The sequence below is a fragment of the Chamaea fasciata genome, unplaced genomic scaffold (assembly GCF_029207755.1).
Source record: "Chamaea fasciata isolate MVZ Bird 193981 ecotype frontalis unplaced genomic scaffold, bChaFas1.0.hap1 SCAF_14, whole genome shotgun sequence".
Classification (NCBI taxonomy): Eukaryota; Metazoa; Chordata; class Aves; order Passeriformes; family Sylviidae; genus Chamaea; species Chamaea fasciata.
Window position 1 is genome coordinate 10,741,975 of NW_027094099.1, and position 26,087 is coordinate 10,768,061.

Below are 26,087 nucleotides of genomic sequence, written 5' to 3' on the forward strand. Positions count from 1 at the left end.
GCACTACCTGCGCAGCAGCAGCCCTGCCTTCTCACACCCACACACACTGTCTGTTTCCTGTGACTCCTGCCTCAGTTTGGCTGAAGCGACGTTTGAACAATGCTTTGAGACCTTTCTGAGGCACAGGGTAGGAAGGGGGGAAAGGAGGGGTCAGCGAGTCCTGAAAAAGGGGAAAAGGACCCTGAGCAGGACATCAACTTTAAGCCCTGGGATTCTCCCAATCAATGTGAATGGTAATTAGGTTACTGGGTCACGGAATGCAGTTTTCATTAATGGCTCATGTTTAATTTGAACTGCTTTTCCCTATAGGTATGGATTAATGCTTTAAGTATCTCAAGAGAAGCAAAGCATTAGAATGAGGCAATATCTTTTATTAGGCCAAGCAATGTACTTAAAAATGCAGGCATTTTTAGGCATGCTAACCTCTTCTCCTGCCTCATAATTTTCCGTTGCTTTCAACAGACATTTTTCAGCTTTATTTATTTATATTTATTTTAAGCCAGGGCTATCGATCTCCGGTTTAGGGGAGTTTTAGTATGCCCTTCCAATTCCTGACTAAGCACTTCAATTATTTCCCGTAAAATAGGGAAGCTTTAATTTATATCTTTTATAAGAGTATAATGATATTAATATAAAATGAAACTTGATTTTACTATTCCCAATACACTTATACAGCTGTAATCTCACTCTCAACTCTGATCTTTCTTACTAATGGCTCAATAATTAAACTGAGAAGCATAGACAGTAATGGAGTATCTTTGTCCCATTGCTTTGCATGGTGGTAATAAACCAGGTTTTCTTATATATATTTCTTATATTTATATTTTCTTATATTTTTCAGCTGCAGGTAACTGTCAGAATTTTGAGTTCTTTTCTTTTTTAAAAGATCATCTCAAGCTATTTTCAGAAGTGCTCCCCTTAAGCTCCCTCTCAATATTCTGACCAGAAAAAGTCTTTCTGCTGACTTGGAAAACCCTTCATGCAAGTAGAAGGTTGTATTTTGGGCAGTGGGCTCTTCAGCAGATCATGCAGTGCAAACAAATGAGCAAAATGACCTGGAAAGAAACACAGCTGGTGCTGGTGCCCCTGTGCCCACACGACATGTTATTCACACTGGCTCTAGACTGGCCACGTGAACACTGACGAGCTGATACCAGCAAGGCATTTCTTCAGAGTATGTGTTTGATAAGGTCTGCAGAACATGGTAAAATTTCTCCGATTTGGATGCAAGGTCCTCCAAATGTACTTCCTGCCTTAATATAGTGAACCCAGTGCCTTATTATATTATTTACCTCTCTTCTTCTTTGCCAGACTCAGCACCACCTGCTCCACGGGGCACACGGTGCATGTTTAGCCCCAGCCTCCCACCGAGGCACCGTGGGGTCCCGTGTCATGTTGGAGAGGTGTAACTTCAGTAATCCAGGATTAAAAATTACTACCCAGAGGTGCTAATTCTCCCATTCAGTGTTCAAAGGTTGCATTATATCATATTTATCTGTTACTCAAAACAAATTATTCCCCTAGGTCCATTTTAATCTTCCCCTATTCCCACATATCTTATTAGCTACTATGAATACCTCTTTGCCCCAGGAGTTTAGGCATAGGTGAATATGCATAGGTGCAATGAGCAATCCTGTACACCTGAGTTAAGCAGCATAAAACAAACCATCTTCAGCAACTCATTTTTAAACAAGCTTTGCACATCGTGCCTTTATCACCCTTGAAGAACAGATTAATGCCATGGCACTTCTATGGGCATCCCAAGTCCAAAAAAAATTTAACATATGAAAAGTAAAATAACTTTTACCTTTAAGAAACACTTGCAAAAACGCATTTCTCTAGAAACTGTGAAAACTTATTAAGACAGATGTACTAAAATAAATTCCTATAACAACTCGCTCGATAGGGAAGTCCTTCTAGTGCAGTGCTCAGCCTTTGCTGCTTTAGACACCACAAGAAACACCTTCTTCTCCTGATCCTTTTCTTATTAATGCACAGGAGAGGACAGCAACATGAGAGGCTGTGGCATGCCCAAGGACACCCTGCTGAGGTCACTTATGAAGCCCAGTGCCAAGCAGCCAATGCTTCAGGAGTCAAGTATGTGTTAGATAAGTAGGGCTTATTACCACATGAACAAACAATCATCTCAGCTGCTTGATAAGCCCTTGTCAAGACCACTACTCCAGTGACAGAGGAGTATTTTCAGGTGCTGGTTATTCAGAACAAGAGGCTGCTCTAGCCTTTACAAGCCTGCTAATGTACCCAGTCCCTAGTCCAGGGAAGTGTTTCATTAACACCAAACCCAGGATGAGGGGTTTGGTACCAATGCAAAGGCAGTTTTGTCAGCCACCAGCAGCATTCACTGCCACCCACAGGCAGTGGGTAACCCCAGAGAGGAGCCACTCGCAGTGCTGAGGAGGACCTGCAGAAACAAACAGGTTGGGGATGTGCATTAAGAAGAAGCAAGGCAGCCTTTGCAGCAGTGCAGGGAGCCCTGTCACCTTCGCAGCAGTGCAGGGAGCCCTGTTACCTTCACAGCAGTGCAGGGAGCCCTGTCACCTTCGCAGCAGTGCAGGGAGCCCTGTCACCTTCGCAGCAGTGCAGGGAGCCCTGTTACCTTTGCAGCAGTGCAGGGAGCCCTGTCACCTTCGCAGCAGTGCAGGGAGCCCTGTTACCTTGGTCAGCTGCTGCTCAGAAGGGAAGCCCAGCCCGAACACGGTGTTGGCTCTGCTGTCTGCCCACTGCCCAAACTTCTGCGACGTCTTCGTGAAGGTCATGTTGGGGGTGATGGTGCTGTTTATGATCACCTGGTCACAGACACAGCAAAAAAAGAATTAAAACGTGCAAGTCACATCGGAAATGCATATCCTAGCAACGGTATCATCCAAAGCAATTAGCTGGCTAAATTGGGAAATTGCTGTGTTCAGAAGAATTTTTTTTCCCCCCCAAAACAAAACAGTTTTTTTCTTGTCTTAATTCTTGCAGGAGTTCTGAGGCTTTGTCTTCTTTTTCATAGTACCATCACAACCCGGCAGTTAAACATGGCTGCAGGAACGTCACTGAACTCAAAGCAGGGTCAGGAGCCACGAAACTACCCTGGCAGAAATGCAGATGCAAAATCCTTTTTGTTTTTGCATTAGAAAGCCATACAGCCACTGCCCCAACAATCACCTGCTTGAGGCCTCTAAGCAGGGCATCCACCAGTGACACCTGAACTCAGACCTGAAGGGCAGAGAGGTATTTCTGCATTTTTCCATTTGCCCTCAGGCCTCCACAAGTAGGATGCCAGAAACATATCAGAAGTTTAAAACAAAACCAGACAATAAAAAACAGGACAAGGAGAAGCTGACAGCTTAACAGTGAGTTTAACTTGGGAGGGTGGTGAAGCGCATCACCAGCAATGCGTATGCAGTATCAAACTGGGGCCTTGGAACTAATATTTTGCCTCTTGACACATGTTAACAAATATCTGCTTCATCACCAGCAACCCTGAAAGCAACAGTGGTTCTTGTAATTAAAGAAATAGCCAACAAGAGGAAGGCTGGTGGATGAAGTCTCTGAGGAACTTAGTGGAACAAATATAAAATGTAATCTTGCTAAAAGGAATGAGGTACATGTCAGTTCATTATCAAAAATCTTAATTTTATTTTCAAGATACATCATTATATGAGTCTAGCGACTTCTTCCCCAGGAAATTAATTCATGTACAATGTTCTTTCTGCTAGCAGAATAAGAGCTTTCTTTAGTAATGCGTACCATCATTTCCAAAATGCAAATTATGCAGTAATTAAGCCCAATCTGTGGGACAGTTTAATTAACATGATCAGGAAGTATCCTGGCAACATCATTTACTGTGTATTCCAAGCAGTTTTTTTTCCTAAGCTATCATTTACATTTAGCAAAAAGTATGAATTAAATTTACCAGAGGAAGATCCTTACTTGCTCCATCCCCGCCTTGACCACTGTGCTAACACTTTCATTTGCTTTCTTAAAAATTACTCAACTTATTTCCCTCTTTTTGCATCATCACTTTCAAATAAACCTATGATTTTCTGCCATTCCCCACCACTGGAAGTTTCAGAAGGATCAAGACAGAGGAGGGCTAGGTGAGTGGTACCCCTGAAACTGACCCTTGCATGGGAAAAAAACAGGGCAAGAAAGGGGGAGAGGTGACCCTGCAACCAGCACAGGTCAACACACTGTGCAGCCAACACAGAAGTTGTGGCTGCTCCATCCCTGGAGTGTTCAAGGCCAGGTTGGATGGGGCTCTGAGCAAACTGGTCTGGTGGAATGTCCCTGCCATGGCTTGGAACTGGGTCATCCTTGAGGTCCCTTCCAACCCAACCCACTCTGTGATTCTGTGATCAGTTTTCAGGGTCAACACATCTTCTTGAGTGGCTGGTGCACCAGCAGAGGTTATGAGCAAAGCTGCCCAGATGCGTTCTCCTCCAGCTAAGTCGTGCCATAGGAACAGCCAATAAAATCTAACTGTCATTTCAGTAATGTAAATTAAAAGAAAATCAGAGATTTTATGTAGAGGTTTGACAGTGTGAAGGGACTGTGATAATACAAGGATTGCATGGCACAGAGAGTCAAAAGAACAGGAGGGAAAGCTACCACCAACCCCAAAAATCAGGGTGCTTTCCAGAAACTTTAAAGAAAGTGCTATATATTTCTGTTAAAAAAAATTTTACATCAGACAGATGAACCACTAACAAATGTCTAGCTTCTCAAGTTACAGAATTTATTTTAAAAACTATAACATTCCCAGAAATTTCAAGTCATGGAAAGTATTATTTCAGTCCTGCTGTGCCTATCAACTTAGACATCTGTGGGAAAAAAAATAAAATGACCAGTTTGATTGAAAGGCAAAAGCTTCACTCACTGATACCTGACCCTGAGAAGAATAAAATTCCTCCATTCGTCCTACAATAATCATTGAGAAAATACAGACATATTAAAAAAACACACTAAAGTTATCATGTACAACACAGTTCAATATTATGAGAAGTGATAAAAGGAATAATGAGGGCTGCAAACTGTAAACCAAGGAACACCTTATTGAGCAATGCAATGCACTACATTAGCTGAGCACCTCAGAAATTAATTTTTTTCTATGGCCACCAGAGAATCCAAGGAAAGGTTGTGGTGAGCACACACCTCCGAGAAACTGACAGTTCATCTGTTAAATTTATAATAAGCTCTATTAGTGCAACTGCCTGGAAGCGGTCTCTACCTTTCCCCTTAAATCCTCCTCTGTCAGTCAGGCACTTCAGAAATGCTGCATTCCTACAGAGAAGTGAAAACCTCAGTAGAAGCTTAGGAGATTAAATCAGCTCATGTTTCTATGAGTTCAGAGGAGATGGATGCTGTGGGTCCAATCACCCGCTCTTCCTGCCCATCCTCACCCCATCTGCCTGTATATTCACTTCCCCACAGATCTGGCCATCATCTCAGAGCTCCACTGGCAAGGGATCAATCACGTTGGTTGTGCTTAGGAGAAAGAAAGGGTGCTGTGATTTCAAAGAACAATGAACACTGAGGCTTGCAGGTGTTCCTGCCAGGTAACCCAGCTTATCCGCACTCCCACGCTGCCTCACCCTCAGCTATGTGAGACCGGGAGAGGGCTCCCCACCACTCCTCCATCCTCTGGGCAGATGGTCTCAGCTGGGGCAGGAGGCAGGGGGAAGCATTTATGACCACCACAACGAGAAAGGTCAAATAAACTGGGATTTATTTTTTTTTTTTTTGTGAAAGTAAAAGCCAGAATTTTCAAATTTCAAAAGAGGGAGAAAAGTAAAAGGGCACTATTTTGCTGCAGGCAGGAAGGCAGGATGAGCCCCAAAGCTCTCTTCCATCCCTACCTGCAATCCAGCATGATAATTCTATAAGAAAAGGCCACTCATCAATTCAAATGAGCCCTTATGAAATACTTTGCATTTGGTCCTCATTTGTATAATACACACAAAGTGAAATTCCAGCTGCATCATAAAATGGAATAAACTTGTGGACTTTCATCCAGGGTAATGGATTCAGAAGACAAACTACTCTCTAATCAAATGTAATCAATCCCTGAAGTGGTTAAAGAGTTCTCCCAAAAGACAATGGCAAAGGGAAGCATAATATAATAAGCACCTTACAGAATAATAAACCCATTTATCATACTCACTTGTCTACATGTGGTTAAAAAAAAAAAAAAAGCTGCCTTTGCACTCACCTACATGCAAATGCATCAGATGGCAAACATTCCTGATACACCTGCATGAGCCAAGCAAAATCTCCTAGTAATTTCACTTCCTTTGGGAGAAAATCAGACCTGAGAGATCTAAATTTTTATCTGAAAATGACACAGAAGTACGTTCACAGCACAAGGCAGCGCTACCTCACCCAGAAATGACTCCAGACATTTAGGAACGCATTTACATCAGATAAAAGTGAATGCAAATAAGCTGGTGTAGACCAGAGCATTCATGGGCTGAAACACACCCAACCTGCTGCCTTCCCACGGAGAGAAAGTGCCAAATAAATCAAGAAGGAAGAGGTCACAAGACGACCTGAGTGCGTAGAAGTAGAAAAACATATTGGCAGCTCCTGCTGCTCATGATGTATGAGCAGAGCCCACAAATGCAGCTGCTGCTTCTTTTAGGGGGACACAGCCAGTGGTTAAAGGGCTCCACTCCCACACACCCCGTACCACAACAGGGCACTGCAGGGGAAAAGCCGACGTGGCTCCTGGAAACAGCCTTTCTCAGGCTGCTGCCCCATTAACACAAGGTGAGCAGGCATGGGGGAGTGGAGGGAGCGGGGCTGGAGCGCACACGGGGTTTGCCAGCTTGGATCCCAGCGCACAGCCCGACCCCATCAGCCCGGCTTGCCAGGTTCACAGCAGAGAGGAGGGAAAAGCAGAGAGGAGAGCCAGCTCAGCTCCAAGGGGAGGAGAGCAGCGATGGCAGAGGGCACTTGGCAGAGCCACTGGAGGATGAACACACCGCCAGGAATCTGCCAGGACACGCACCCGAGGGGTGATGAGCCCTGCCAGCCAGCCCTGCCATCAGCTTTTCTACCTAGGAAAAGACTGAAACAACAGCTATGAACTAGCTAATAAATGTATTGGCTAATATATTTTCAAACTGTGTTAAATTAAATCAGAAATGTATACCTTATTCAGGGACAAGAGTGCCAGATTAGGAATTATTCTGGAATTTCCCCTTTAAATTCACATTACCTGTTACTCTGAAATAATCACACCTCCAGAAAAGCCCCAAGGCTCCAAGCCATAGGACCTACTCCTTAAAACTATACAAAAATCTCCCCATTTCATTTTCACACCTCTGAGTATGTGCTTCCAGTTTGCAGCCCTTGTGAAATTTAATTTCCTCAACCCACCAGGCTGCTAATCTTCAGTAAAGATGTGTCCCAGTCTAAAAACAGAATTGCAGAAGGAAAGAAGCTGCTAATCCTCTGGCCATAGCTATCACAGGCTCAGCAGGTTCTTCCAGCTCATCAAGTCGACATGAATCAGAAGGGCTTGTGACACAGGATGTGAAGATGAGGAGTCAGAGGTGGATTTACAGAGAAATTCTTCCTTTATCCCAACACTTTTGTGGAATTAGCCCACCTACATTTCCATGATCTGTATTATCCTTTGCAGTCTCTACCATCCTCCCTACCTCTGCTTCCAGACAGGATGTAACATATTTTCACCAGTATGTCACTGGTGATAAACTGCTCATCTCATTTCTAGTCCTAGAAAGCCACTGCACACACACACACACACACACACACACACACACACACACATTGTTAATCAATACAGTGGTAATAAAAAGAAAAAAAGAGAGTCCCTTGCTGAGACCACCAAGCTGGGTAAAGCCAGGGAAGACACACAAACCCAAAACCAGCCATGGCACTTGTTTCAGCTTTGCTTTATCTGCTGCACCTGACACCTTCATGGCACTTTTCCTGGGGCAGGCTGAGGGTGTGGAATAACTAGATTGGGAGCACTCTAAGTGTACATTAAGAAGAGCACTGAGTTTCTCCACTTTGCTCTTCCTCCTGCTCCATTCCCTCACTGGGGCAGGAGGGGGGAACCGAGCACAGGGTGGGCACAGCTGGCAGGAGCCACCACCAGGCTCTTGCTCTGGTTACCCCTCATTTATCCCTTCAGTGCAGTGAGCCTGGCCTGCTGCTGCTTTTCAAGAATTTTTGTTCTACACAGTTAACCAGGACAGCAGCTTTTTTCACCCATCACTGGACTCCAAAATCGTCCACAGCTACACCAGGTATTCCTGCGGGAGGAAGGAGTGGAAGAGGAACTGCAGAGGTTCCTGCAAAGACGGAGACACCAGGACATCTTGCAAGACACACAGGACTTACTGAAACCCTTGGCATTTACCTCCCATCCTGAGCTCCCTCTGCAGAGAGGAGACTCCTTGTATGGGTAAAACCTCTCATGTACTGCTGCTGCTTGTTTTATGGGGAAAAGGGCCATTTCCACAGTTGCACATACTGCTTTTTTCCTTTTAAATTGCCTTGCATTGCCAGGATAATTCCATGAATGATGAGGTTCATTTTTAACCCCAAAAGCCAACAAATTTAAAAAAAAAATCCCATACAATTCTTGTCCTCCTTCATAAAAAGAGAAGTAAAAATACCCCCCCCAATAAAAAGACTAATAACTGTTTTTCCTCTGATAAAACACCTCTGTTGTAAAGTCCTCACTAAGAACCTGTCTAAATGCAACAAAAGTGGGTTCATGATTGTGTGAATTCTATTAAGTAAATCTCCTGCTACACCTACTCCATTGCTCTCTTTTTCTTCCCAAGGTAATTAACATCTCTGCAGAGTTGGCTTCCCACTCCTCCACCCAGTCTAAATCTCTAAAATCTCCTATTTTTGCTTTGACATCTGACTAGAATTTTTTTTCCTTTTAGGCACAGCACACACATCCACCCACCCACACAATTCAAAGCACCAGCAGCTGTTTCATGAAGAAAATCTACAGCAAGGGTTTTCAAACTCTCTGGAACGAATTGTTATCCAGGAATTTCATGCAACAATTTATAAAATATATAAATCAAGATGCTTGTGTATTATTTTCATATGAGAAATAAGATTCCTAACTTATCACAGAAAGTGAGAAGGATACAGTGGAGACTCTGGGGTTTTTTTTTCCTAGTGGCTAATACTGGGCTGAGAGAGAAGGCTGCTTTGACTACAATTATAAAAAATTATAAAACTTCCCATAGACATATCATATTTACATCTTGAAAGATTTAATAAAAGCAAATCATTTTTGTGTGCAGTATAACCACATCCCAAAGTTAATTATTTTGGCACTTATAATTTTCTTCATTCTTCAAGCTTATGACAACAGCCTCACTGAAGCCTGAAGGTCCCTTTTGAAAGGCAGGAATGCCACAACTCCTCTACTCTCCAAAAACCTACACACCCTGGGAGTGGTCAGCAATAGGATAGCTTAGTTCCTCTCCAAAATCTGGAAAAACTGTCCCTTGGCATGAGCAATGGCCATGATGGACAGGTACATTATTTTTAGGAGGTAACAGGATGTCCACGTTTCTTTACAACGACATCACATGGTTTCAGTGACCTCTCTGGCACTTTCAGGTCCCCCACAGGTCTGGCGATCAGAAACCACTCTGAGTGGGCCAGTTACTGAAACACTTGTTTTGGCAGAGCTTTTCTGAGTAATTTTACAGAGGGGTTTTACAAAGGAAAAATCTACCCAAAGTTTCCCCACTCAGGGGTAAGTGGTGCAGCAAGAAATCCTTAGCATGGATTTGTATATTTTCTTTTTAGTAGGTAACAAATTTCATTTCTAGAAAGGTCTTTGCAATCGCCTGGATTCAGCTGTGTGTGGTCTTTCCAGAGCCAGTGACAAACACACACAACACACATACAAGCAGAAAAATGAGCCAGATAGGAACAAACAGTAAACAGATGTTCTTCTTCTCTTCTGTCAAAGGTACAGCTGTTGACAGCACTCTGGTACGTTTTCCCCTAAGCTTACTAACCAGCTTCTGAAGGATTTACTTCCAGAAATAATCCAGGAAACGAACAGAGAATTTTTCACATTTCAAAGTTAATAACTTGGGAAGAGATTAATATAAAAATGTTTAAGTGGTATGAGTTCTACAGCTCTAGACTTCAATTTTTTTCTAAACCAGAACACAACCTCAGGAGATGATCATGATTTCTGGTTGATTCAACCTCAAGTGACCCGCCAAATTTTCTGGCACTTACTTTGCTCCCTTTCTCAGCTTTTGACAAGGTCTCTCTTTCACCTGGAGTTCTAGGTCTTTTGTGCAAACATTATAAACTTTTCCTTCTATTCTTGGCTCATCTCCACCAGTACTACTAGTTCTGAAATTCCTACTGCAGCTTAGTCCTAACCATTTTTCCTCATCCTCTGAATACTCAAAGACCTGTTCACACAAGTGCACCCAGTATAGCCAGCTCTACCTATCTAAACCTGTCTTAGCAATTGTTGGAAAATTCTCCTGCAGACATAACTCCAGGCATGGTACTATCCTCCCAGTTATTAAATCCTGCACCTCCCCTCAGCCTGAACCTCTGAATACTTGATATCACCTTAAGCAAATAAAGGATGATGCAAGTGAGTAGTCTCATCCTTGGCTGACAGCTTTGCTTCTCCTTTCTGCTGTATTTCCCCCTCATCAAATTCCAAAGAAAATGTTCTCAAGTTTTATTTGAATGTTTAGAGAGAAGCCAAAACTTTAATCAAGCCAAGTACACCCCTAGCACAGACACCCCAAATATTTTCAGATCCTCAGAGACTGCTGTTTTCCTCAATTTCATTCACTCTTAATTCAAAGATGTCTTTGAGAGAAATATAAAGTCCTGGTCTATGGAGCAGAACGATCCAGCACACACCTCCATGATCCTCATGTTAAAATGTCCATTTCCTTTCCTATTTGAGTCTGTCCTACTCCAACTTCCCCTAACCCCAACATTCCCATTTGTTTTTGATACTCCACAGGAACCCATTGGAGCTTGGGGCACACCCCACACCTTTGAGGTGCCCAACCCAGTGCCCCATGCAGACCCTCCGGCCTTGCACCCTGGCTGCAGGGCTGCTGTTGTCCCAGCCTGCCCCAGAGAAGCAACCCCTGCCTGGGAGGCATCAGCATCACCCACTGGCGGCAATTTCTCCTTAAATTGAGAGTTCTCTCTGAATCATCCCAACTGACGCTAAAAGATCTGGAAGTTGCATCACCACAACTCAAACACCTTTAAATGAAACCAGAAAACAGCTATTAAAAATATTAATTATTTACTGCAAGTTGTTTCAATGCCTGAGTGAACGACAGGTTCCAGCCTAGGTTAGGCTCCTGGGCTTTGCCCAGGCCAGGACAGATGTTCTGCTCTCAATCTCATCATTGTACAAAATTAAGGAGAAATTCTCTGCAGAAGGAGCAGCTGCATCTCAGAGAGCAGTTTGATCCGGTTTCATTGCTTACAGAACAACATGACCAAAAGGCACCACAAAAAGCAGCTTGAGATTACTCAAGCATCTTTTACAAAGTCTTTTGTTTAGCACTACTGCTATTAGAACATGTCTCCAGCAGATGAGCATCGTTCTCCAGCAAGGCCTGGGAAATCTGAACCAGGAAAAGTACAAAACACACCTGGTGAGACTGATGAAATAACACCAAATTATTTCAAAGGCTTTAGTATGGATTAACAGTATATACACACTGATACTATTGTAGTTGTGCTATCTCAATAGTATTTATCGATCATATTCTTATATATCTTCTATTATCTATTTGGAGTGGACCTGTGCAGAGCCAAGAGTTGAAATTGATGAGCCTTGTGGGTCCTTTCTAACACAGGATATTTTATGATTCTGTGATTACATAATGTATATAGGAAATCATAAACCCATAACCCATAACATAGCGCAAAAGCAATGAGATGTTTATTGTATTATACACACAAACTAGCATACTGGAAGACAGGACCATGCACTAAAATTTTATTTTGTAACATAGTTTGTATTCCAAAAGATATAGTATAATTTTTATATGGGGCATTAATTAGTTCCATCTGTTGACTCTAGTATCATCTACAGTGCTAAAAGTCATGTTGAAATTAGTACCAATAGTTTATGAAATAACACACTATGATAAAGAGGGGATGAAGGCCATCAAATATCCTTAAATTTCTGTATTACAGTACTCAGCCAGACCAGTACTGGAAATCTTCTTTTACAACATATGGAGGTATGGACAAGGCAGCAAAAATACTGGATCAGTGAAATCAGACCTTCAGAGGTCAAAACCTGGACTGCTTTGCACTGGTTTGCCCTAATGCAGTGTCACCCTTAAGCTGGATGCGTCTTCTGGGCACAGTGTCACATGCTGCCTTTTGAGGAAAGGTCATCAGAGTGTCACATGCTGCCTTCAGATGAAAGGTCCTTTCCATGTGGGTTCTCAGTGTCAGACATTTAAGTAATACTGAGCTCATACTCCCCCCCCTCCCCCTCCAATCCATGTTTTATGGTTGACACACTTTCTGGGACCACCAGAAAAGATTTTCCACCCAGCCTGGAAGAAACTGGCGGGCAAAAATGCATTGCAGAAATTTTAGAAAAAAAGAGAAATCTCTGTCTCAGTAACCCATTGGTGAAATAAAAGCTTTGAGAAGATGGAATAAAAAATATTTTCTTCTATTTTAATCAGATTTTTCTAGCAGGGACACTCTGTAAATCATTGTCCTGCCAATGCTGCAGTCAGCAAAATAATCTTCAGGGTGAGGAGTGGGACCTCTTGGCATTTGAGTAGCCAAAGGGCAGCTGGCTGGGACCCCAGCAGCACCCTGCCCCTCCGGGGTACAGCACACAGCACTCCTGACAAGCAAGGGCCATAAATAAAACTAGGGCAGGCAAAACTAGAAATCAAAGAATCTCCCTCCCTTTGACAAAACACAAATAGCCTCACCCACACCTTTCAAAATCATAGCATTTCAGGATTTATCTATAGACATTAAAAGAAAAGCCAACACACCACTTTGTAAGGTCACTTTTCATTTACTTTTTACATCTTTTTATCTTTGGCTACCCAAGGCTGTAAAACATCCTCTGCAGTTCCAGTACAACACTATTAAACCTGAAAAATGAGGTAGTTAAAAAACTTAGGTATTTAAGAAAAGGTAGGCATTTAAAAAATAAAACACCCTACATCACTGCACCTAATTCATCGGGCAAACACACACTGACACTCGGAATGCCAAGTGAGAAGCCAATATTTTGATTGTTGCTGCCACACATTATCACAAATCATACCCATGAGGTCCCAGAGGCAAAGTTAAATGCTGCCACACCAACGCAGACCCCTGGTGAGGTACACACTGCCAGAAGCCTTTTATAACTCAGTGCCAAAAATTTTGTAATATATAAATTACTTGGTAGGTTTTTTCCTGTGAAAGAGTTGCTACTGGTTTAATGGCTGAATTTACGTCAATGGAAAAAAAAAAAAAAGAATGAAAATATCTAGCCAGATGAAGGAATTTCATCTGTGCTACCATACCCTGTAATTGTTTTCATTTGAAAGAAAAGATTCTGAAATCTAAGAGTCACCTTTTGGCAAAATACTCTAGGATATTTTTAACAACTATGCCTTAAAATAATTCCTTTTCCATGGGCAAAGAAAAAGATCTGTTTTGAGCCTCTGAACACATCCCTGGAAGAACTCAATTTCCTCTTTGTGTGCTGAGGACACCTGCCTCCAATCTTGACAAGAAAAGCGTGGTCATAAAGAGGTGGGCAGCTATTAAATTAGGTAGCAATTAGTTCCCTGGTACAGGAACCGACAAAGCCAGGAATACATCAACTATTAGCAGATTTACATGTCAGCCCTTCTTACCTCCCTAAATATCTGCTGCCACAGGCTGCTGGGGCTGTGTCCCTGCCAGCTTCATTGTCCTCTGTAAATCACACTGTCCCCTGCATAGATGCCACTTGATCAAACAGCTTCATCACACCATATAATGTACTGTATTCACTTTGGTGAACACTGTGTGAATACTGATTGGCAAAATTTGGCCCATATTCTTGTTCTTACTAATTGCCATTTACTTCAGAAACAGACCCACTGATTTTGCTTTCCCAGCACAGCAATTTTTCTGGTTCTCCCTTCAATACTTTCACACACTTATGCCCAACTTAGCTGCTGATCTCCAATATTCGAGGTAATGATCAGGTAATAAACTCTTAAATGAGCTAGTAACTGGGAATGAGCGTCAGCTGACTGGTTTTTTCCTCTGAAACAGTCTTTATTTCTGTACCATGTATTTCCCACAATTACTTTTGCAATGTAGTCATCTTTTAAAGCCTGGTTTTAATTTTTTCCTAGTCATCTGTTTAAGCATCTCTCAGAGACAACTGGGGACTGGCATCTGTGATGACTCTTGCTGCGTCACTTTTCTTTGCTGCTGCCAACTCAGTATGTCTCACTATGCATTTTATTGCTGGCTATTAATTTTTAAACTGGCTTTATGTTCCTTATTAACAGCTCATTTCTCAAAAGAGAAAAATGATGTTGTTGCAATCACAAGTTTTATAGAAATACAACATGAACATCTGAAAAGAGGGCAGAAGCTTGTTTCTAAGGAATTATATTTCCATCTCAAATTCCTTTCCCTCTTCTCTATACTGTTTGGATAACACGTAATTTCAGTTTATAAAACATAAATAAACCCACCAACCAGGGTACTACCATGCATTATTTCTGAGGATGACAGAGGCTATTGGTCTGCATTGTTTTCACACTGTCAAACTTCCTTTTTGCCTCCAAAAGCAGGCCAATGTAGGTCACTTTTAATGAGGAGCCCTGTGTGTGGCTTTCCCCACACACTGCACAGCAACTGGACACTTACAAGTTCTCATTCTCCCTGCATCATCACCATATTTTGTCTTTTTTCAACTTTCACATGGTGAAGTCTCTCAGCTGCCTCCTTAACTTGGAATCAGTGTGTGCCCTTGCATTGTACTGTATCATTTCCTCCAGCATTCATTATGCTGCAGTCAGCCTCTGGCTAGAAACTTCTTAAAACATGATGAAATTACTTGCTCGACAACATACAAGTCAATTGTAATGTAATTAAAGGATATACTAATCTATTCCCTTGTTTGGTCATGGTATCTTGGTTAAGATCATGCAGCACATTCTCATATGGTGCCTGTGAAATCTTTTGCTATAAATTGTAAGCTCCTGTCCACAGCACCTGTTTTTCTGTGAAAGACACAGGAATTAGAAGAGCTGTTGTCTTTAGCTTTGCAAACACGAGGAATTAAAGCGGTACAAGCTGTTTTGAATCTAGGGTCTCCTCTCTGCAGTGCTTCATTCTCCAGGTATTTTAATGGTTTTGTAATTGGGATGGGAGAATTTGAAAGAAATCTGGCACCTGCAAGCATATGCTCTCTCCTGGCTGGCCTGCATGTTGGACTCCTGAATACTCCTCTGCAAGGGAAGAGTTCAGCTCCCTAGACTTCACTCTGCTTCCTATCTTTACCTTACTCTCTTTCTATTCCATTTTTCTCACCACCTCCATGTGCAGCATCCAAACTCTCCTACCCTTCCCCAAGGGCTGAGGCAAAGGCAGTATTGCACCGAACGGGGCAGCAGAGCCAGGCAGCTCCTCTGCCAGCCAGGCTCACAAACTGAGTAACCAACATTTGCACCTTTAAACACACGGGCTCAGCAGTTAATCCCCACCTTAAACCCGTTGCTAAATCCTTCTGCCGCCCTCCGCCCTGCACCCTGGGGGTGTGGGGACAAGGACGTGAGAGGGACAGGCTGTGCCTGCTGGGAGAAGAGTGGGTAAGACTGAAGGGCAGGGCACTGCAGAGGGTGTGGACCTCTGAGGACAGCGGCAGCTGCCTGAGGAAGCCTCTCAGAGCCCATCAGGTCAGTGCTGCATCAGGAGCAAAGGACTCATCAGGGTGACACTGCACAGCCCGCCCTGTGCTCTGCCACAGCAGCACTCACAGGGTGCAGCTGCTCCAAGCTCCTCCACACACTGGCAATTCAACACTGCCCAGGGTGACACGTTGAATGCTACAAGTAAAATCAAGCTTATGTAACCAGGTGATGACCAATATATAAGTGAAGTATCCTGTATTCTTGATCACTTCAAACTATTTTCATCATTAGTATGTAATGTCAACATAAGGTAAAAAAAAAAGAACCCCAAATTAATCCAACATCTTCATACAAGTTGGATTTAACCAAAATTTCTCTGCAAGCCAATGTGAATTCTGTATGTTTGTCTAAAATAAACGGTTCGAACAGCCCCTTTGCTGAGCAGACAAGGATGGAGAGCTGTAAGAGATACACATCCTTTATCATTGCCTTCCTTCTAGGGCCAAGTACCTTCATTTACTTGAGCTTCAGCTTTTTTGTCCTTAAAGCAGACATAATTTATGCCCAAAGTGATGCTGTCACATTAATCCATCTGGTATTTGCCAACACACGGAAGACTTTATTCTAATGAGACGTAGAGAAAGCAGGACACCATCATCTGAAGCTGTCTGTATTCTTCCCTACAGTTCTACCCAGTTTCATTTTTGCCTGGAAAAGTAGGTCAAAAGACTAAACAGTATTTGTTTGAAGGGAAAAATGCAACTTTTAACTTCTTTTGGCATAAACACCGGGGATTTTTTCCCAATTAGCACTCTTAAAATGGACAGGCAGGGTCACGGGACTCTCCAGAGGTGAGCATGAAGGTAGCATCTATTCTTGACCTGCTCCTTAATCAGCAAAGATTCAATACAAGAGGAATAATTTATGTGGCCAGCAATTGATTCTTGCTTGGGAAGCCCCAGGGGAGAATTCTAATCATGGCAAGCTCACCTTCTTCTGGGACATGTTAAAACAGGGGACGGGGGAAGGAACTTTCCTTCTGAGTGTCTTCTGAGCAGGTGACAAAGCAAAGCTTGGGTGCCCAGCTTGTTCTCTGCACTCACTTTGCAGTTCTGGGCAGGACCTCTGGCTGTGGCCATACGCTGCCCCTGCAGCTTCCCCTGCCACACACATTAATTACTTTGTTTTCATTAATTGGTCTTAATGCATGCATGCACACCCACAAATCGGGCGAGTCACTGCTGTGAGTGCAGCAGTTTTGGCTTGGAAGCTGCACTTGCCTGGGTTTGTAAAGCCACCAGCCCACCAGCAGCAGCCTCAGCAGAAGCATCCATGGGGTGTGAGCAAACCCAGGGGCTCAGCTTCCCCCAGCAGGTCACAGGGGCTGCGTGTGCCAGATGCAAACTGCAGCATTCCTGGGAATGAGCACACCAGCACAAACAGCATCGTGATGGGGAGATATTAATGCTGTGCTGGTGTCAATGAAACATTACCATCAATTAAAGCAGGCAGTATGGCTGATTTATAAGCCAATATATAACCAAATATAGCACAGGAGATGTTTGGAAAAACAAGTATGTGAAATAGGCATGACAAATAGAAAAGCTTTATTAAGGGATGATTTCTGTGATCTCTATCTCCCAGAACAGTGATATTTTAACATCCTTATCCAAACAGGAACACAGATAAACAGGCTGTAAACTCATCTTGTTACCCTGTGGTTTGTGCTCTGACAGAAATGACCAATGGTTTTTGCACATGAGCAAAATGTTTTCATTTATACCTCTGACTGGGGTCTGCTAGAGGAAAGTGGTCACCCATCAAGTGACTTTGGAGGGACTAATCAGAGGGATAAATGTAGTTTGTAATAACAGTTGTCTGAGCAACCTATTCAGACCGACTGATTTGGATTCTTACAGCAAATACTTGAGCACACTCTCTGGTAATGCAAAACAAATTAACAAAAAAGGTTGGGGGAAGAGCCTTCATGCTTAACTTGTCACCTAAGGCTGATGAACTCCAGTGGGAAAGCTGAAGAAAATTAAGTGGTAAACTGTAAATAGTTCAGCCAGGCAAAAGTGAAAATGCAGCTGGCATTTACATGAAAAACTATAGTCTGCTTGTATCTGTCTCCTTGTGCCTTTTAGAAAGAACATTTTTATCACCAAAAAGGCCTTATCTACCCTAATATGGGTGGCTGTTTTAGATACTGTGCTACTGACTCAATTTGGGCACCTAAAGTTCTTGGCTCACTTATCATGAAGTCAAATTCACCAGAGATAAAATCAACTAAGCTGGGCAAAATCACTTTTAGGGTGCCCCGTGTTTTTCCAATTCTCACTACAAGTCTCCATAAGGGATTATGTAAAAAATGGAGTATTTGAAATACATTTACTGCAGCCCCTGTGTGCTCAGGCCGGGCTGGCAGTCCCACACCTCTCCACACAGAACCACTGCAGGCTCCTACCTTGGCTCCATCCACACTGATAATCCGATAGCTGTTTCTCGTGCTGTCATAGAAGTAGGAAACAGTAACAGCCTGCTTGCTTGCAGGAACCCAGTTCTTCTTCGTGCTGGGGTCAATTTGGAAGACATGGGCTCTGGTGGTGAAGATGGGCTGTTCTCTGGAATAGGGAGGGACAGGAGAAATGGATGCATGAGTCTGCAGAAGGTGAAATGTCCCAGCAGCCCAGCCTTGACCAGGCACATTGAAAGCACAAGGCAGAGAGCACCTGGCAATCCCCCAAATGAAAAGACAGAGCAGTGACACCGCAGAGCCTTGAGTACCTTTCCTTGGCATCACCATGTAACATTCAGCACCCTAAAGTTACTGTCACAGCCCAAAAAGTGGCTTTTTTCCCCCCATGTTAAACTACCTCAGTACCCATCTACTCGTCAAAATATTTGTTTCCAGAAAAGGACATTCACGTGCATTCTTTCTTTCCTTCTTTCCCCATCCACATATTTTGCCAAAAGCAACAAAGCCACAGCTGGATTTCCTCCTGCTGACATTCCTGTGAACTGCAACCCACAGCCAGGGCTCCTCCGTGGGTGCACCAAGGACTCCAGCGACATACAGGCGTGGTATAATTACTGAAATATGAATCTCTCTCCTCAAAATCCCACTGTTCTGTGGATGTGCATGAAAATTTCATTAGATGCAAACCAGTCAATCACTCGGGGGGGGGGGGGAAGAAACAGAACCAAACTCCAGTGCTGATACAGATATTGCCTTTTCAGCTCTCAGCGGGTGACGCAGCACCCCTGACATTCCATTCCTAAACACCAGCCTTCCTCGGATGCTGCTTCTCCTCTAGAAGACTGTGCACACAATGCAGGGGTTTTGCTTTACCTTCAATGTGTGACCAAGCAAACCACACAGAAAAGCAGAGAAGATGCAGAACCAAAAAAACAAAATGTGATACATACAAAGTAATCTAGGTTAAAGATCAGAATTAAGCCTTTCTTAAATGCCATAAAACTAAATTCCCCACCAACTATACCTTTAATCCAAGTTTAGCAGTAGAAGTGAACTGCGAAGCAAGCTCTACTGAGTTGTTATATGCATTTTCATGCTTTTGGTTTTTAAAAGCTACATTATTTAATGTTTTACATTAAGTGTACCCCCCAATATATTCTTGTCCCATACAAAATATTACATCTTGAATAGGTAATTGACAGAATTACAACAGGACCCCAAACCAATGGTACTACAACAGAGCTACCACCCAGAAATTTCAATTAAAATCGAGATGGGTAAACTTGCAAATATCAAACAGATGAAGTGATTTAAGAGTACAATTCGCTCAGGAAAGATGGGGGGAACTTACAAAGCCCAGAAAGGCCTCGGGAGGGAGAAAATGAAAGAGCAGTTTTCTCCTTGCAAGACTTACAATTCTACATTTTTCCAGGGGCTTGCAGGTTTCTGGACAGACGGCTGTGTTGAACCATGTAAAATACTTATTCGAAATAAATTGAAATGACAATGGGACTGTCATATTACAGCTGTCAAAGAATTGCATTTGCTTCACTTTCCCCTTATCAGTAACTTGCTGAACCCAGCTCTCATTTCACAGGCCAGTATCGATGCCATCCTCAGCTGGGTGGAAAGAAGGGGCAGAGATCCTTAACATTTTAAATAGTTTCATTATCCATTACACAGGATTAGCATTGCAACACCTACACAGGTCATGGAGTTTGTCTGCAATAACAAATTCAGGGACAGGAAGTTTCCCCAGACTGTTTACTCTTAAGAAATGTACGTTCCCTGAGCAAAAAATAATTTTGAAAAATTTTAACCTTTTACATAGTTCTATATTTTCAGTTGACTTCACTAAAAATAGGGTAATATGACCTAAATATTAGAGCCTAAATGTTAGGAATTTTCCTCCATGCAAACCCATTCCACAAACAACTTTAATTCTGTTACATTATCTTAACTACACCAGAAAACACTGTTAAAACTATGCCTGGCTGCTCTGCAGCAGGGACAGGAAGCATACAAAGTGAACCTGGTGATAATCAAAGTAGAATGAAGGCAAAGGCCTCACAACTATCTCTCTCCATTTGTTCAGGAGTCTTGAAGCTGCTGCTGTTAAACAGGAGCTGTACACATACATCCAAGTGGATAAAACAATGGATAGTGAAGCTCAGGGCTGCAAATATCCACCTATCCATTCACTCTTTTATTAAGAAGTAAAGGCAAAGCCTCTGCTTCTAATCCTATGATTATCAACAACCAAAAAGGCCACCTGTATTTTGTCTTTCTGTGTCACGATAGCATGTTAGTTGATGAAGTATTAAAAACAAGAAAGTGCAATGGGTAAACTTAAACATTTTAGATCACTTGAGGTAGCTGATCTGTTGACCTTTACCTGGGACTCAGATTTGGAAGGGCCAGTTGGATGCTCCACATGCCTCTGGCCTTCCTGCCATAGGTGGCTCCACAGGTCAGCAAAGCCCCCAGAGTGATTTTTGACTCCCTGGAGAAGAGGAAGTATCCCCAGAACACAATCTCCTGGATTTCCTGGTGTTGCCTTGTAGTAATTAAGAAAAGAAGATGCATTTCTGTGCTCAGCTCTCGACCCAAAGAGCCCACAATTCAGCACCAGCACCAGGAGTTGGTGCCACCACTTTCCCACACACCAGAGCAGGATGGCAAAGGCAACTGCACTGACACACTCCAGAAGCACAGCTTCAGCACAGGGAAAAGGTGCACTGCATCCCAAACTCCTCTGACCACTGAAGCACACACAGGCAACTATGAAACTGTGGCACTCAATTTTCAAGTGAAATGCTAAATTAGCTACTTCTAAAACCCTTCACCACAGCCCTACAGGGCTCCAAATTGAGAACAATTATTCTGTCTTACTCACTTGTAACTTTTCTTCGTTCAAGAAAGCACTTTACTGGAAGAGGAATTACTTCATTTCCCAGCGTTCCTTTCCTGTTTCATTTTATCAGAGATTTATCAGCTTTTATGATGAAACAACAGCAATGCTAACTTGAAACCCCGGCAGCACATTCTGCACGGGCTGAGCCCTGTGTGCTGGTGGTTCTGTGAGGCTGCCAGTGTGCCCGGGGAGGCAGGAGCAGAGCACTGCCAGCCAGGCTTGGACCCACACATGAAGGCAAAGAGAATTTATGAATATTTAAAATCTCATGAATTTTAACCAAAGTCGTTAATGATTGATTAAATACTCTTTAAAAAAACCCAACTGTTTAAAAATCAATTTGACAGTAACATCCACTGCTCAGAGTAAAGCTGCTTGAAAAGTCGAACATGAAAAGTAGAAAATCACATCTAATAATTCTTTATTTGGTAATATATTTTAAGACTGAAAATGTTTTTTTATTATTAAATATGGCAAGCATGTTTTATAAATATAATTGCAATTTTCAAGTCATGGTTTTACACATTTTAGTCGACCTTTAATTTCTGTCCTTGCTCAGTATGAGCGAAATCTCAAGTAAAAAACAACCACTCTCCTTTAATGGCATTAACCTTTCCTGAAAAATTTAAAAAGCAAACCACAAGATTCTCAGGCTAACTAAGTGCTCCACAGCTGTGTGAGATACAGTATCTCCTTCTGGTTAATATACAACCATGCCAAATTTTACAAGTGTGTGACTAGCTGCAAGCCATGTGTTTTGTATTACGCTTCCTAATCAACGGGAAGGAGCTCTCATTTAAGGAAAGTTCAAATTATTTAATTCAAATTTCCTTGTTTATCACTTGAATCATGAGCACAACCAGTGATTTAAATCACTTCAGCTGTAAAGAGTCCTTGCTGACTAGCAGCCAGCATCCTCCAAGCTGTGGGATGCCGCTGGCCAAGGGAACTGTGACACAGCGAGTTCCGGCTGGGCAGCGCCCGGGAGAGACACAGATCCTGGATCCATGTCTGGGGCCATGTGGAGACAGCTCCAGCTCCAGGTGGGTCACTGATGAGTGAACATTCCTGCACTGCAGCAATCCTTTTTGCCAGTAAATAAAACATGGTGACTCACATGGGTGCCTGCAGGATCAGCACCCAAGCACATTTAAAGGCAAGAAGTGCCCAGTGCACATCAGGTAGATGCACTGACCATGAAGTAACTGGGACAAAGTAATTTTTGTAGGATCTGGAACATCAAGTATATTTGTGACAGGAGCTCTGGTACTCGACTGGAGGCAAAACCACTAATTACATATTTTTAAAAACTTCCACTAGCAGATCGCTTAAAATTGCTGGGATAAGGATTCCTAGTTTACAGCACAGGATTATTTGTGCTCTCCCCACGCTAACTGTAGACAGTTTTGCATTAACTGTCTAATTTAACAATTGAAATAAAAGTATTTTTTTAAAGCACGTGTCTTCATATATCTGCCATTTGGTGGAGGATGCACATGCCTGCAGACATCAGTGCAGAGATTTTGGAACGTGGTGCTTCCTGCTACAGCCCAGCATCATGCACACATTGAGTTTATAATACCTGACAGTGCCAGCAGATCTGCAGTGATTTGCTGTAACAAGTATTAGATAATGAGTCTCTCTCAAGAAAGAAGAGTAGATGCAAATGAAAAGTCCTACTTGCAATATCCCCCATCACTGGTCACGATACAAAAAGCTGTATTTGCTAAACACAACGTGATAAAATTGGTGCCAATTGTTGTTTGGATTGAACATTGCTGCTACTGCCTGATGGTGCAATGAAAAGAATTAATCCTCTATGTACATATACTGTAGTTTGGAGTGCCATTTGTATTTATTTCGATCATGGATGGAGATTTTCCTGCTATTTGAAATACTCATCTTGATGAAAGTCCAGGCAAGTTATGATGCCTAAAAATTACCTGTGAAAATACTTTATCTACTCGTAACTCTACTCACTTGTGTATACAAGCACATCTCAAACTTTGAAAAACAACCAAGCCCTCTCCCTGAAACACCAAAATTGAAATAAAGGCGGGCCTGTGATGAAGACATTACTGCTGTGGGGAGAAGTTGCAGTTCATGGTGTCACACACAGCAATGAGCACAGTTGTTGCAGTTTAAACACAATATTAATCCTTGCTCCAAGCAAAAATTCATTATCCTCCAACCTGTTACCTCTATGCATTCAACATTTGTGCCACCTTGGATCAAATCTTTTCAGAAAAAAGAGAACCACACAAATTAAATTAGTTTCTTAGTGATGACCAAGGATGAAGTTAAAGGACCCCTTCTGACATCACTGCACACACTCCAGTCAAGACAAGTGCATCCCCCTCTGCTACAAAAACAGCAAATTCAGCTGTCTCAGCCTGAGATACTGTCACCCCAACACCCATCACTGCCAGCTCATGGCTGGGGTCAGGGACCAGGACAGTGGCCTGGGCACACTCAGCACAGGCAATACTCAGAGCTGGGGAGAGGCAGACGCTAAATCTGTGCATTTTTTTGGACGTGGTAGCAGCAAACTGGCATTACCAGAGCAGGCAGTTCAATCCCTTCCCAAACTGCCATATGCTAATTAATCCAGGTCACTCAGATCTCATCAGCTGCCACAGGCAGGTTCTGGTGCTGGCTGCCAGTGAACACAACCAGCAGAGCAAATGAGAGCCTGTTTTAACTTGCAAGGGTGCAAAACCCAGCATGAGGAGAGCAGGTGGGTAATGGCTCCATTTTACACCTGAGGAAACAGCCATGGAGAGCGAGATGGCATCCCAGGATAACAGAGCCACTAGCAAGCCTGAAAATAAAACTCATCACCTCATTTCCTCTCTGCAGCTCTGCTATCACTACCATTGCAGGGCAGCTCTATGCCACATCTACCCAGGGAAGTTTTTGACTAAGTGAATTCAAAAAGCCAAATCAACAGCTGAATATTCACCACTCAACAAAAAAGAATTAATAGTCTGTAGAGAGCAGAGAGAAGCTCTCAGTGCATTTGACAGCTGCTCCTCCACACTGTGGAGGAAGGTGGGATGGGGTGCCTGCAAACCACCCGCCTGCAGCTCCCATTGGCCCTGCAGTGCAAACAATCCTTCCTCCTCACACTTACTGCCACAGCAAAAATTACTTGTAAGGATGGAGACATAACCCTGAGCAACACAGGGCTGAGAGAGAGGGAGGATTTACTATCAATTGTAAACGGGGATGGGAGAATTAACTTAGAGTGATGGGCTGGGCTAGCAGGGGGCAATTGCACCCAGGTTTTGCTGCTCTTTATTCTCTGTAAAAAAAACCCCAAAACAGCAGGCACCTCTGAAAGTGCCATTGTCAGTACTCGCCCATCAAGCCTGTGCTCCCAGGTGGCATTCCCTTCCAAAAGCGGAGAAGGTACAGGGAGTGACTTCTGGAAAACCCAGCCTGCTGGGACAAAAATTACACTGACCCTGAAAGAGAGAGAACAAGAAACAAACAGCTATTCTAAAAATAAAATTTACTCAAAGTACTTCTTTTCAGTCTTGAAGTTCCTATTTTACAGGCAGACCAAGCTCATCATGATGTAGTAGAAATGCTGAATCTGGCAGCACTGTTAATCAAGACAGAGCAAGGTCATGCAACTCATTCAAATACCCAGTCATGATTCTCTGGTGCCCACTTGATATTAGATTTGATATCAACTCACCTGCAGAAATATATGAAATTTGTGCAAAAAAATCCATCTTTTCAGCTCCCTTCATTTACAGGCATTATTATTTGAACAGAATATAATTAGCAAAAGTGCTTCCTGCATTTTTAGGGAACATAATAGTTCCAGTTACTTAGAGAGAAAAAAAATTAGAATAAAACTAGCTAGCTAAAGAATTGTCTGTTAAAAGCACAGACATCAATTAAACTCATTTTGATTTGCAGCTCAGTAAATCCAAAAGAATAAATCTTCAGGACAAAAGCTCTCAGTATGAAAATCACTGTAACATCTGTGAGGTCTCACAACACCACTGTGCCTTTATGAAGCCAATATCCAAATTAAAAGGCTTAACTTGGGCACCGAGGAAGCTCACACTTTATTTTAGGGCCATCTCCAGAGGTCTATTAACCTTTCAAGATGCTGTGAATAAACACTCATACAGAAGTGACAGGAATTGAGAGGACCCTGAGCTAATCCTCCATAGGTAAAGTTACTTATTGGAAAAAAACAAGTTGAGGCACATATGTATGAAACTGGTCGTGTAACTGATCATTTCGGAGCTTTTTCTTAGAAGACATTTAAAGGGGATCCATAAATCTGCACCTCAGTAATGCTACCACAGCCTCCCATTTGCAAAAGTGTGAATTCAAACTCTGCAAACTGGAAGAAAATATATGTGTACTCTGTGTACACCCAGCGTCTCTCCTTCCCTCGTGACAAATGAAGCTGGATCAGCACGTGAACAGCCCCCCCAAGTCATCCTATTGCTCTGGATTGGTTAAAAATTACACCCTCTGTATTCTCTGTATCCAGCTCCAGTGGAGTTAATGCTTTCAGCACAGCCTCCTCCGTGGCACAATGTTTGCATTGTAATATTTCAGGGAGAAATGCCATTGTAAATTGAAAGTGTAAACCCTGGAGTGGAGAGAGCAGGTCGGTAGGAGCAGGAGCACATTCTCTCCCAGTGCCTTCCCTGCAGCCTCCATCCTGGCACAGACCAAGGGCACAAGGGGACATCCCAGATGCCCAGCCCTGGATCATGGACATGCCTGCATGGATCAAAGTCTACCCCATGCCACTGGC

The 26,087-nt window shown here is 42.8% G+C and overlaps 1 protein-coding gene across 3 annotated transcripts in view; it reads right to left on the reverse strand.

The window, feature by feature from the left end:
• The window catches only part of HOMER2 (homer scaffold protein 2), a 60,310-nt gene that overhangs the window by 19,010 nt on the left and 15,213 nt on the right, over positions 1-26,087 (reverse strand). For all 3 annotated transcript variants that reach the window (XM_066196175.1, XM_066196174.1, XM_066196173.1), the window contains exons 2-3: positions 18,373-18,529; positions 2,676-2,807 (exon numbers count right to left, since the gene is read on the reverse strand). In XM_066196175.1, the coding sequence (XP_066052272.1) occupies positions 2,676-2,807; positions 18,373-18,529 (289 nt within the window). The remainder of the gene's footprint in view (positions 1-2,675; positions 2,808-18,372; positions 18,530-26,087) is intronic.